At 57.9% G+C, this 13,261-nt stretch overlaps 1 protein-coding gene across 1 annotated transcript; it reads right to left on the reverse strand.

Annotated features, from left to right (window-relative positions):
* Positions 1 to 1,607: 1,607 nt before the first annotated feature.
* Positions 1,608 to 3,368, reverse strand: GADD45A (growth arrest and DNA damage inducible alpha). Its single transcript, XM_068690593.1, has 4 exons — positions 3,159 to 3,368; positions 2,967 to 3,068; positions 2,477 to 2,690; positions 1,608 to 2,378 (listed from the first exon to the last, which is right to left on the reverse strand). The coding sequence occupies exons 1-4, from the start codon at positions 3,200 to 3,202 to the stop codon at positions 2,265 to 2,267; spliced, it is 474 nt and encodes a 157-aa protein (XP_068546694.1). The 5' UTR covers positions 3,203 to 3,368; the 3' UTR covers positions 1,608 to 2,264.
* Between the last annotated feature and the right edge of the window lie 9,893 nt (positions 3,369 to 13,261).

Here is a 13,261-nt window from a genome sequence, read left to right on the forward strand (position 1 = left end):
ATTAGGAACCCTGCAGGTTTTCCTCCAGGTGCTTCTGAGTTCAGGCAGCCCACCTGAGGGTTTCAGCTCGCCCAGCAGCTTCTGGCATTGTTCTTTATGGCTGCTCAGGTACTTTCTGTGCCTGTACCTGCACTATACGGGGGGGGGTGTGGCCGCACACCCGTCTCCGCTTGTAACTTTGCTCCTTTGCTATAAATACTCCATGAAACAACAGGAGTTGTACAGCTCTGAAGAATCACAGACTCGTAATCAGTAAAACTAAAAAGGAGAAACGAAACCAGCGCCATGGGCAGCAGCTGGAGGAGGTTCTGGCGGGGCAGGATGGGGCTGGGCCCTGCCTCTGGGTGCTCCCACCTCTAGGCCCTGATGCCAGGAGGCCTCACTGCCACCCCGGTGTGTGCTGGTGTCCTGCCCCACAGACTAAACAGCCTCTCAGGTGGCTTTGTTTTCCTCTGTATTTCTTGTTGAGGCACTTTGGTTTGGAGGCAAAGGCCCGATGTTTGTTACAGGCCCAGAAAAGGAGGCTCTTTGGGAGCAAAAAGCCTTGAGTTTTACGCGTGTGTGTGTGTCCATAAATACATATAAATATGTACATATATGGGGGGGAAGCTTTCAGGAGCTGTCTGTTCCTGGGTTTATGGAAGCAGGGCCTGAACCACCCCCTGCTACGGGGCTGGCCCCAAGCAGCAGCCCCGGCTTGTCCTGAAAGGAAGGCCTGGTGCTGTACCACCAGCTGCGGCCCCACCTTCAGCCTTTCCCCCCTTCCCAAATTTGTGCTTCCCAAGCACCACACACCGGGAGGGGGCTGTGCACACGCAGGGGGCAGCCCGGGCTCACGTTGGCTTTAGAAGCGCTGACGCCGGCCACGTGCTGTAAAAACAAAGCTAAAAAAAAAACAACAACGAGCTCAGAAAGCTCCCGTTCGGTGCGGCGGCGGTGCCCCAGCACGACCCGAGCTGTCCCCAGTGCCTGGACTGGGGAAAAAAATAATGAAAAAATACTGAAAAAATACTGTAGGGTCGAGCCAGGGCTGCAGAAAGCAGGGCATCTGGGCAGGCAGGATGTAGGTCAGCGGTGTCCCCGGAGCCTCCCACCTTGGCCTGGGGCAGAGCGTGGGCGCTGCTGTGCCGGCACGGTGCCGCCAGCTGCCCGGCTCCTTTGGGGCCAGGATTGGGGATTTCTGCCCCGCGGAGCTCGGCTTTGTGTGGTGTGCGACAAGGAGAAGGAAAGCAGCTGCTGGCGGGGCCCTGCCTGGTTGTGGAGAGGCTTCGGGGAACGAAGCCAGCAGGGAAGAAAGGGGCGCAGCTGGCAGGGCGTGCTGCAGTGAAGGGTTCCTGCAGAAAGGAGCCGAGTTCCCCCAATTTTCCAGAAGACTCAACCCCCGCCCCGGGGCTTTCAGGGCGTCCCAAACGCTTCCTGGTGTTCGAACTATGCTTTTAAGTGGCGGGGTGGAAGACAAATAGCTACCATTTCCTGCAGAGCGCCGGCTGCTTTTTCGGTGGCTGGTTTGGGGCGGGGTGCGGCAGGAGCCCAGGTGCCGTCCCGGGACCCCGTGCACCAGGAGCAGGACCCGCCGAGCGAGCCAAGGAAGGCAAGAGAACAGCACAGAGGATCCGAGAGTCAACTTTATTCCAAAAAAAAAAACAAAAAACAACAAAAAAACCACCCCAGAACAAAGCATTATCCACTTTCCAACACCGCCAGTGGGGCAGCTCTCAGCAGCCTCCTGCTAAGAGGTGGCGTTGGCCAGGACCTGCAGGGGTGCCTGCTTCCGAGACCGCAGGGTATAAATAACTTTTTTTTTTTTAAAGTCAATATCATAAAATAACTTACTCTATATCTTAGCATTAAAAACTTGAGACTGAACATCCCAAAAATACGCTAAAAATCGGCTGCAAAGCGTCCCGATTCACCGCTGAGCTCCTCGCGGAGCCGAGCCACAACCTGCGGGTCGCACTTTTGGGAACCTCGAGGGGCGTTCGGCGGCGTCCTCCCTCCTGGGGCAGGCTCCGGCTCCTCCCAGGCTCCTTCCCTTCGCTTCCCGGCCGCGTCGCTCGTCCTCCATCCCACGCAGCTCAACCCCTTGACGTTTTTAAATCCTTTTTTTTTTTTTTTGATGATTTTTTTTTTTTTTTGTTAAAACCTTTATCCCCCCCCCTCCCCTTCCCCTGCCGCGTCCTCGCACGAGGGCAGGGGGGATTTTTTCCTTCCTGAGCTAAGCGCCAACGCACGGAAAGCATCCCAGCGACCCCGGCACGGCGCCGTCACCGCTCGGGGAGGTTGATGACCGGCACCCACTGGTCGGCGTAGCGCCGCTCCCGGCAGAAGCACATGAGCTGACTCAGCGCCGGGTCCTTCCACTGGGACGCGTGGGGGTTCTGCAACGAGAAGAGGGGTCGGCACGGGGAATTAAACCCTAAATCCGGGTGGGAACAGCGGGGAGGTCCCGGGGATCCAGGCTTTGCTTCGTCCTCACCGTGACCAGGACGCAGTGGAGGTCGGCGGGGGGCTCGGTGGCGGTGTGGGGCAGCAGGAGCTGCGCCAGGCGGGCCGGGTTGCTGACCCGCAGGATGTTGATGTCGTTCTCGCAGCAGAAAGCCTGGATGAGGGTGAAGTGGATCTGCAGCGCCGCGTCCTCCGCTTCCTCCTCGTCCGCCGCCAGCAGGCACAGCACCACGTTATCCGGGTCCCTGCGGGGGCACCGGGGGGGTCACCGGGGGGGTCACCGGGAGGGGTCACCGGGGGGGTTACCAGGGGGAAGTCACCTGGGGGGGTCACTGGGGGGGTTTACCGAGGGGAATGGGGTCACCGGGAGGGGTCACCGGGAACATTGGGGGGTCACCGGGGTGGGTTTACCAGGGGGAAGGGGGTCACCGGAGCACCAGGGGGGGTTACCGGGGGGGTCACCAGGAGCACGGGGGGGGGGTTACCGGGGAATGGGGGGGTCCCCGGGGGGCAGCACTCACACGTTGAGCAGTTTGGCCGCCTCGTAGACGCCCAGGGTGAGGCTCCGCTGGCTCAGCGCCTTGCTCAGCACCTCCTCCAGCGCGTCCCCCGCCTGCTCCATCCTGCGGGCGGGCACACGGCGTTTTGGGGGGGGGGGGGGGAGCACCGGGAGACCCCCCCCGACCCCCCAAAACCCCGCTCCCCGTCCCTACCTGCCGGCCGTGCGGTGCTCGCCAGGCAGCCCCTCCAGAGTCATAGTGCGGCAGCAGGGCAGGGCAGCGCCGCCGCCAGCCCCGGGGGCCGCTGCCGGGCCCGATATCGGCTCCGGATTCGGATCCCGGTGTTAATCCGGATCCCGCTCCGGATCCCGCTCCGGATCCCGGCCCCGCTCAGCCCCGCGCCGCCGCCGCCTGTGCGGACAAAGGCTCCCCGCGGGCGTTGTCCTGCCCCGCGCCGCCCTCATTTGCATGCGGCGTCGCCATTGGGCCATGCAAATGAGGCCACGCCCCCTTCCCCCCCCTTCCCGGCCTCTCGCCTTTTATCCCCCGAGCGCACCCCGCGAGGCTGCCACGGGAACCGGCGGGGGCGCCGCCGCTGATTGGATGGAGGGAGAAAGGGGGCGTGGTTTGGGGAAAGGGGCGGGGTTTGTGTGAAAGGGGCGGGGCTTGCGGCGCGCCAAACCGGGCAGGGCGCCGCGGGCTCCCCCCGGCTGCTGGGACCCGGCGGGGCCTGGGCTCCCCGGAGCCTTCCTCATCCTCATCCTCCTCCTCCTGCTCCTGCTGCTGCTGCTCCTCCTGCTGCTGCTGCTTACTCCTAGGTGCCCATTTCTCAAAGCAGTGCCTGGATAAGGCTCAGGAGCTGGGCCCGTGACCCCAGCACATGGCTGGGGGATGCTCAAGTTTTGGGATGTGCTCAGCTCTGGGATGTGCTCAGCACTCAGGGATGCTCAGTTTCGGGATATACTCAGCTCTGGGTAATGCTCAGCACTGGGCAATGCTCAGTTTTGGGATATGCTCAGCTCTGGGATATCCTCAGCTTTAGAATATGCTCAGTTTTGGGATATGCTCAGTTTTGGGACATACTCAGCTCTGGGTAATGCTCAGTTTTGGGATATGCTCAGCACTGAGGGATGCTCAGTTTTGGGATATGCTCAGCTTTAGGGCATACTCAGCAGTGGGATATGCTCAGTTTTTGGGATATATTCAGCTCTGGGCAATGCTCAGTTTTGGGATATGCTCAGCTTTAGGATATGGTCCTCTCTGGGGGATGCTCAGCTCTGGGGGATGCTCAGCTTTGGGATATGCTCAGCTTTGGGATATGCTCAGTTTTGGGATATGCTCAGTTTTGGGATATATTCAGCTCTGGGTAATGCTCAGCTCTGAGCAATGCTCAGTTTTGGGATGTGCTCAGGTTTAGGATATGCTCAGCTCTGGGATATGCTCAGCACTGAGGGATGCTCAGCTTTGGGATATGCTCAGCTTTAGGATATGCTCCTCTGTGGGATATGCTCAGCTCTGGGATATGCTCAGTTTTGGGATATGCTCAGCACTGAGGGATGCTCAGCTTTAGGATTTGCTCCTCTCTGGGATACGCTCGGCACCAGGTGATGCTGAGCACCAGGCACGCTGCCTGCCATCACCTCACCACCCTCTCAGGGCACCTCTCCTTGTGCAAGGGCTCTGTGCAGCCAAACCCAAATCCCTGGGGGCAGGCACTGCCAAACAAACCCCTTTGGGGACCGCCAGGAGGGTGCCCGAAGGTCGTCCCCGGCTGATCCCAGTGCCCCACGTCCCACGGCGCTGCCCGACCCTGGGAAACGCTCAGGTGGGGGCGGCAGATGGCAAAGCCCCGGCGCAACAGGTGGGGGCTTTGTTCGGTGGCCTCCCAATTAACTCCGCTTCATTTGCCCCATCTCTAATGGCAACCCGAGCCCCCGAGCTGGCTCCAGCGCCTCCCGATCTGTCTGGGAGGGAGCTGACAAGCAGCCGGGGCGGGTTCGGGGTCTTTTTTTAAAAAAATTCCCAAAAACTTAACCAGCAGCCGTGGTGGGATGCGCACCCGCACGCAGCCGCTCGGCACCAGGCCTGCAGGGAAGGATGAGGCCGGCAGGTGAAGAACCCCGAATAACCAGGCAGGGACGAGAAAATCAGGCTGGTTCGCTCCCAGCGAGGGAAGTGAGTCCTCGTTACTCACCCCCATCTGCAAAATACCCACGGGAGCATCCCTCTGCCCTGCCTGCCCTCTGCCCCAGCCCCGGGCGGGGATGCCATCCGAAGGGTTTGCCTTGGCCCCGAGCTGACCACGTCCGGACCCCACATCCCCTGCCCCCGGGCTGCCCCCTGCCCCTGCAGCTCCCCCTCCTCCTGGCTCCTTGCTGGCCCCGTTTTGCAGCAATGTCCCCATCCGTGTCCCCTTGGGGCTGGCCGAGCCTCTCACCCACCCCGCTGAGCCCCCGTTTTCCCCCAGCCCTGCTCCGTGAGGGTCCTGGGCTTTGCACCCCGGCCCCCTGCCCCCTGCCCGTATCATCAGCAGCAAGGCAGCATTTTATTTATTTATTTATTTATTTAATAAAATTAGCATTTTATTTGGTTAAGAAAATGCTGGTGCGAGGAAAGGCAGCGCTGCTGCTCCGGGTGCGGGGTGCCGCAGGCTCCCCCCCCCTTGTCCCCAGGCAGCCTCCCCAAACCCCAGCCCTCCCCGGCCGTCCCGCTGGGGATGCTGGCAGCAGCCGGCCCCGCTGCTTTTATTTTCCCATCTGGTGGGAGCTGCCAGCACCTCCCAGCAGCTAATTAACTGCAGGATTTTTGCAGGGGAAGAGCGGCTGCGACGAGCCCCCGCATGGCCCCGCAGTGCTGGAAGCTCAGGGCTGGGCTGGGGGCTCCTCTTTTCCATGGGAATCCCATTTTGGGGTCTGGCTTTTCCCATCTCCCGGCTGGGCACCTGGGGAGCTGGGGAACTGATTTATAGAGGTGTAGTCCCTATATTGACAGCTGTGTGCAAATGATACATACACACATAGCATCTATAGGATAATTATATAGGAAATATGCAACATGGACAGCATGGGTACGGAACGATATCCCTAAATATTTAATGATGGGGGGGATGCTCGGGAGATGGGGATGATGCTGGCAGCGAATGGCCCTGGGTTTAAGCACCGAACGAGGGCCGGCTGAAGCCCAGGAGGAGCAGATCCTTTTAGGAACCGGGTGCCGAGGGGTGGGCAGGACGTGGCCATCCCCCCCGCAGGGCGCGGGTGCCGTTCCCCACGTAGCCGCCTGCTGCAGCCAGGCTGCTCCCAGCACCCTGCGCTGCGCCTCTTTCATCAGCGGCACTCGGAGCAATTCGCGGGCGGTGATTTGGGTGTGCAGCACGCCCACGGTGAATGCAAATGCTTTTTTTTTCTTCTTTTTTCTTTTTTTTTCCTCTCTGTTCTCGCACGCGTGCGCGCTGCCTGGGTTGCAGAGCGGGCACTCCGGTGTCCTTTGCCGTGCGTCGGGGACAGGGACGCACCAACCCCATCCACCTGCATCCTCCAAATCTTCTTCCAGGCCTCGAAATCTGTCTCTGGAGACGTTTGTGGTTGCGCTGTGCCAAGGCGTGTTCCCCCAGTGCCCCCTGCAGCCCTGGGACACGTGCCCCGTTATCGCAGCGGGCACCCCATGCCGGGAACCAGGACCTCGGGCTCGGCACCGTGCTTATCGCAGCCGTCAGCCGCCGTGCTGCTTTATCCAGCCCAGCAGCGCTGCCCCCATGGGACACGGGTGCCAGCATGTGGCACCAGCGCATGTCCCCAAGCAGCAGGTCCCAGAGCAGTGACCGACCCCACGGGGCACCTCCCGCATGCTTCAGCCCCCAAAAGCTCCCTGCCCGGCCGCTGCGGCCAGGGGACCGGGGCCTGTGGTGCCTGTGATGGGGACAGGGAGGAGCAGGAGCAGGGAGGAAGCTTTGGGAGCTGCCAGCGGAGCCCAGCGTGCGACAACAGCCCCGGGGCTTTGTTTGGGCTGCACCGGTCAGGCAGCCCCACGCTGCTCATTAGCAGAGAGCCGGGGTAGTTCCCCCGCCTGTAATCACCCTAATGAGTACTTGTCTTGCCCATCTGCAGCAGAGGCGATGCCGTGACCTGTTTTCAGGCTGTTTGATCTTGTTCTCCCCGAATTTCCCCGCCGGGGCGAGCCTGCTGCCGCAGCATGCGTGCCGGAGCACGTGCGGGACGAGCGCGCCCAGCAGCGGCACGTTCATCGGGGACGGTGTCCCGGCTGCAGCTCTCTGGCATCACCCCGAAATGCTCTGTGGGAGCGTGAGCCTCATTAGTGAGCGACAGCACCAGCACTAATGGCTCGGGCTAATTGCCCCAGCCTGATACGGCGCTGAGCAGGGCGCTCCTGGGCACCCCCACCTGCCTGGTGCGTGCTGGTGCCAAGGGAATCTGCAGCAGGTTTTGGGGTTCCCCTTGTTGGCTCTCGGTGCCTTCACGTACACACCGTGGTGCCCAGAACCAGCACGGGCACCCAGGGCTCATCTCTGCTCCCCGTTCCCCAGCCCGAACGTGCTGCATGTCCTCCCCTCGCTCCTCCTCCGGCTGGGAGGGCGGCCTCGAAACTCGGGTCTGCCAGTGGCAAAATGCAGGAAAACGCCCAGAAACGCACCAAGTGCAACGCTTTCTTCCCAGGATCACCACGTGGGATGGCAGAGGGCTTCCCTTGGCCTCCCGACGCCGCCTGCACCGTTTGGTTTAATCAAAAAGGGGCCTGGGGGTGGTGTGGGGGGACACGGGGGGCTGTGGGTCGTGCCCGTGCGCCGTCCTCATCCCCACAGGGAGCAGCGCGTGGAGGCAGTGCCAGGGTTGTGCTGGCGGGGTTTTGGGCTGGGGCAAAGGTCCTGCGGTCAGTCTGAGCTGCTTTTTAGGAAAAATCTCAGTGGTGGGAGGGCGAGCTGCGGGGCTGGGCTGGGAGGACTTTTTCCATCACATTAAGGAGGGGATTTTTTGGAGGCTGCGGTGTGCCACGCTCCCAGCACAACCAGGAATGAGCCGGGTGAGATGTTGGCACGGCGAAACCAGCAGGTCCCTTCTCTTTGCACCACGGAGAGGGCTCCACGGAGAGGCAGCGAGGTTGGAGCCTGGAGGCTGCGAGGCTCGGTGGCTGCAGGCAGGCTGGGGATGGGGAGGGGGACGCCTCACGAAGCCATGGGCTCCACAACCAGCACGCAGCCGGGACGGGCTGGGCTGGAAGTGGTGCTGCTCAACGCGGCGCCCTGCAAAAAAAAATACAAAATAAAAAAATGTGCTTGCTTTTTTTTCCTGCAGAACAGCAGCCGTGGCGATGGGAAAGTGCCCGTGGCCGCGGAGGCCGGTTCAGCCGGCAGGGAAGAGCAGCTCTCTGCCCGGGCAGCCACCCGCCAGCCTGCAGGATTTGCTTTGGCTTGTCCTGGGCTTCGCAGCACTGCTGCCGGCCCTTTCGCCGCGGCACCTCTGCGTTCCCTGCTCTTTTCCCCAGTGACAGAGGCACCGTGGGTGCTGCGCCTGCTGCGTGCTCGGGCTGGGCTCCCACGGCACCGCTCGCCCCACCGCTGTGGGTTTTAATTCCCCCCCACCAATGCTCTGCAGATCTCGGAGGAAATGTTTTTCTCTCCCCTCTTCCATCTTCTGAGCAGCGCAGAGCAGGGCGGGCAGGAGCGAACCCCACGTAGGGGGCTGATAAAAGCAGCGCTCGGGCTCCCTGACCTTCTGCTTCTGACTGTTCCAGCGCTCGTTTTCGGAGCTAAAAATACCTTTTACCTTGGCTGCTGTTAAGGAGGAACTCCCTCTTTGCAGGTTGTTTGGGATTCGAGGGAAGGAAGAGCTTGGCTGAATGTGCAGGCAAAGCTCTGCGGCCGCAGGGTTTGTTCCCTTGCCCGGTGCACATTTCGATGGGCCTTTTTTACTCCTCCGTGCACGTACTTGGTGTTGTTATTCGCGTGTTTACAGCCCTCCTCATAATGACTCTGCTGGTTTTTCTGCTCTGAAAAAAAAGCCCAGAGCCGTGCTGAAGTGAGCAGAATATCCGGGAGGACAAAGCCGCGGTGCTGCTCGTGCGATGCAGCTTTCCTGAGCCCTGCCGGACCCCTCCTGGCCATCCCCGCTGCCCTGCTCAGCGCTGTGTCATTCTGGGACTTTATCCCAATCAGAAGCCCTGTGCCACAAATCCACTGGTGCAAACATCTCCATAAAAAGTGCTCTGTGTGCGTGCTGCCTGCTGTATTCCCCGCGGTGAGCCAGCAGCAGGTGCCTCTTAGTTAATGCAGCGTTCTTTTAATTGCAAAAAATTAGACGCAGGTAGGCTGCTTGGTTTTCTTCCACCCTCTGCTATTTCACACTCGCCAGCACCCATCTCTTCACCCACAAGACCTGCCACCAGCAGGCCATCCGTCACACCTCACCCCCCGAGCTGTCCCTGCTGGAGTTGTGCAATGCGTTTTGGACAGTCGGCGTCTTCATGCAGCAGGTCGAAAACCCGGTGAAAACAAAGCAGAAAAAATGAGCAGAAAGTTGCTGAAGGTACTTTGTGGTGCCATGGTTACGTGGTATGTGAAGTTTTCTGTCCTGTTTTTAGTCCTGGCTGTACCTGACTTCGTTCAGAAGCAAATGTCATGGTTTTTTGTATGAGAAACTGGAGCGTTTTGTACGGCCTGGGAAGAGATCCACCTCAAAGAGATCCTGAACAACCTCCTCCTGCTCGGCGTGCTGTGTGCTCTGGTGGGGAGTGGTGCATGCATCTGGAGAAAACCAGCAGCACGGCTTTGTAAATGTCCTTCAGCCAAAAAAAAAAACAAAAAAAAAAAAACAGGAAAAATGCACCTCGGAGATGGGACAAAGACCCAGACGGGTTCGTCTCCCCCTGCCCTGAACTTGCCGCGTTTCCCCCTCTTGCTTCATAAGCAGACGGCCGACAGCTGCTGGCAAGGCTTGAAAATAGCCTGGGTGCAGCGTGTCACACCGCACGCCGAACCTCTTTTGGGCAGGAGCTCCCTCGCTGGGTTATCTATAGGCCAGCTTCGGGCTGCCTGCCCCGGCCACAAATAGCACCCGCAGCCCCTGGGAGCGCTGGTTCTGCGCTGGGGCTGAGCAATAGTGGATAAAATCAGGCTGTGCTCCCCCAAAACCCAGCACTGCCATCCTGACATTGATGCCAGCTCTTGGAAGCCGCCTGTGAGTGCTTCAATCAGCCTCTAACGACCGCATCAGCAAACAGCGCTAACGAAATGACCGTCCTGAGACTGCCAAGTGGGGTTTCGGCGATTTGGAAGCCGTAACATAAAAGTTACAGCCCTGATTAGAAGCAGAAGTGCCGTGCTAATAGTCCTTGGCTATTTAATTCCCAGGCTATGGCTGTCCGTGGTTCAGATTTTCAGGATCGATTGCAGTTGGGCATCACCGAGCATGCAGAAATGGTCCTCCAGCTGCAAATTTTGTCATTCAGCTGACGTCGACAGAATCATAAAGCCCCAAATCTTGTCACCAGCTATGTCCTGAGTGTCCATCAGCCCCGTCCTGAGCACCAGGACGTGGGGAGCTGCGATCCCCCAGGCAGGAGCCTCCAGCAGCCAGCTGTGTGCAGGAGCACGGAGGGATGTGCCTGTCCCCGTACGTGTGAGCAAACTGTGCCCGTGGCCTGCAGGGGAGCTGGGGCTGTTTCTCCAAAAAGTGCTATGTGGAGGGTTTGGCCGTGGTTGCTGCTGGCTGTGCCGAGCTGCCTGGTTCTGCCCCTTCGCCCTGCGCTGGAGGCCGGCCCTGCTTATCTGCGGCAGCACCACCCAAAAAAAGGCAAGCAGAAAACCACCTTTTCCCCCAATTTCTTTTTCCCTGTCTGTGCCCAGGAGAAAATATGTGTGGGCCAAGCTTCCTAGGGAAGCAAGAAATCCCAAACCCCAGCCTCAGCCCCCCTCCTGGTCTCTTTTGAGCCCGCTGCCCAGCAGATTTGACGGAGCAGCGGCGCTTCGGGGAGCCTTATCATCCCGGCAGCCTTGTGCAGCAGGCAGCTGGGTGCAGCTGATGCCCTCGCAGGAGGGCAACGCTCTGGCCTCTGCGAGATACCAGCGAGCCCTCGGAGCCCACCCAGAGCTCCCCAGGTGTAGGCAGCCCGGCCTGTCGGTTCTGCAGCTCACAGCCACTCGTTAGACCCAAGACTTCCTTCATTTTGTGTTTGAGGGACACAGTCCTCAAACAGTCCTCAAGTAAACGTGGACCTGAGGCCTTCACAACTTCTGTGTTTCTCCGGGGGGTGATGCACAACCTCAAGGTGCAGCCCTGAGCAGGAAAGGCCGGAGAAGGGAGCTGCCACGTAAACATCTGGGTTGGGATTTCTGCAGCGCTGCGCTGGGTGTGCCTGTCCAGAGAGGCAGAAGTTATCACTGTGAACACCGATCAATGAATTTGCTTTTCAAACACAAAGCGCCTGAAAACTGGCCCCCGCATGGCTGGTAATTAGGGCTCTTTATTGCAAATGCCCACGTGCAAGCACAGTGTGTGACGAAGCACGCGGCTTCCCACCATGCACCCTCCAACTTTGGCTTCTTGCTGTGTGGAATAAACACATCTGGCTGTCGGTGAGCTTGTACACACGATAGCCGGTTTATTTTTCAGTTTATATTAAAGCATTTTGAATCGGTTTTGTGTGTGCTTGATTCAAGGTGTGACTCAAAAGCCATCAGGCCATAACTTCACTTGGGAAATTCGGGAATACTGAATATATCTCGGCTGGCTTTGTCTACGGTGGGATTTCATTAGGTGGTTAGAAGATAGAGTGCAGAGCTCTTCGTATGGAACCAGTACAACAAGCAGAGGTGAAATATGCACGGTCCTTGCAAAACCAAAAAACAGAGCTGCTGTGGCTGCCATTCGAGTGAAAAATCCTACGGGCAGGTGACTGAGAAATCCATTTGTGTAATCGAATGCCATCGTACAACCACAAAGCCATCCATGCCATCTGGCAAGCAGTGCTTCAAGGCTCTGAGTGCGAATGTTTGGATTTTATTAATAAAATGTACGTGGTGCAACGCAGGCTCGGTGCCTGTGACGGAGCAGGATGCTGAAACGGGTTCCAGCTTTTTCCAGAAAACTTCTGCCCTGACTGTTAATTATGTGCACGTATCATTTGGTGGTATTTGATTCATTCCAAACGCAAACAGGCTTGCTTGAGGAAAATATAGTGAGTTCTGAGGATTTAATTTGCGGTAATCACTTAAAATACCCCAAGAACAGCGTGAGCTTCTAATGCGAGAGATCCGGAGCTTCAAGGGGGGCTTCCTCAGAGATATTCGAAATATTATCCTTGATGGGGATAAACACAATTATACTATCAGGTACCACAAGGTTCTGACATATAGAAAACATGTATTTTAGAAAAAAATATATGTAGAGAAATAAAGTACTTTAGAAGGAGATGTCAAGTATGTGCCATGTTTTAATTTTCAGGATGTTTATAATTTCCACTGAGTATAAAAAGAACTAACGACTAATTAGTACTGCTAATATTTACCATCTTGTTTTTCTGACAACTTGATATTGTCTTCTAATTGTATCTGCTAATTAGAAGAACGTAATTGTAAACGGAAGACGGAAATATTGTACCTCTAAGCTCGAGGTAAATCTTTCGAGGTTGTGAAACAACAAGTTTTATTGGTTATAGCAGCAAACCTCTTAAACCAGTGTCACTGAAGTTGCATTCAATGACACGTTTATCACAGCACACGGAGGCCTTGGGTACCCAGGGCACCCATGCCACTGTCCCCAAAGGTTTTTAGGGGGCTGCAGGGTGGCTGTAGGGACACGGAGCTGCTCCCTGGGCACAATTTTCCCTCTGGACATGTCTGAGGGCGATGTGTGGGTCCGTGACTGGGGCACGTTCCCCTCAGAGCAATAGGAATACTGAATATATCTTGGCTGGCTTTGTGTACGGTGGGATTTTATTAGGTGGGTAGAAGACACTAGGGTGCAGAGCTCTTTGCATGGAACCAGTACAACAAGCGGAGGTGAAATATGCACGGTCCTTGCAAAACCACCAGAACAGAGCTGCTGTGACCGCCATTCCAGTGACAAATCCTACGGGACAGTGGGGTGGTGTATGGGGAATGGCGCTCTGCTGCAGCCTGCCTGGCTCCCAACTCAGTGTCTGCATGTCCAGGTGCTTTGTGGCACTTGTGGGGCACAGCGCGTTCAAAAATGTTCAAAAATGTGGCGTTTTACTCCAGATTTTGGGTTTGTTTATTGACAGGGCCTCGAATTTGACTAAATTAATCGCTGCTGGGACGGGGCTGGGGCTGCGCGCGGAGCCCC

Source organism: Anas acuta, chromosome 8, assembly GCF_963932015.1.
Source record: "Anas acuta chromosome 8, bAnaAcu1.1, whole genome shotgun sequence".
NCBI classification, from domain to species: domain Eukaryota; kingdom Metazoa; phylum Chordata; class Aves; order Anseriformes; family Anatidae; genus Anas; species Anas acuta.

Coding starts and splice junctions, on each gene's coding strand:
- GADD45A (XM_068690593.1), bottom strand. CDS start 3,202: ATGACTCTGGAGGGGCTGCCTGGCGAGCACCGCACGGCCGGCAG. Junction 3,069..3,158: donor GAGCACCGCACGGCCGGCAG/GTAGGGACGGGG, acceptor GCCCGCCCGCAG/GATGGAGCAGGCGGGGGACG. Junction 2,691..2,966: donor GCGGCCAAACTGCTCAACGT/GTGAGTGCTGCC, acceptor GTGCCCCCGCAG/GGACCCGGATAACGTGGTGC.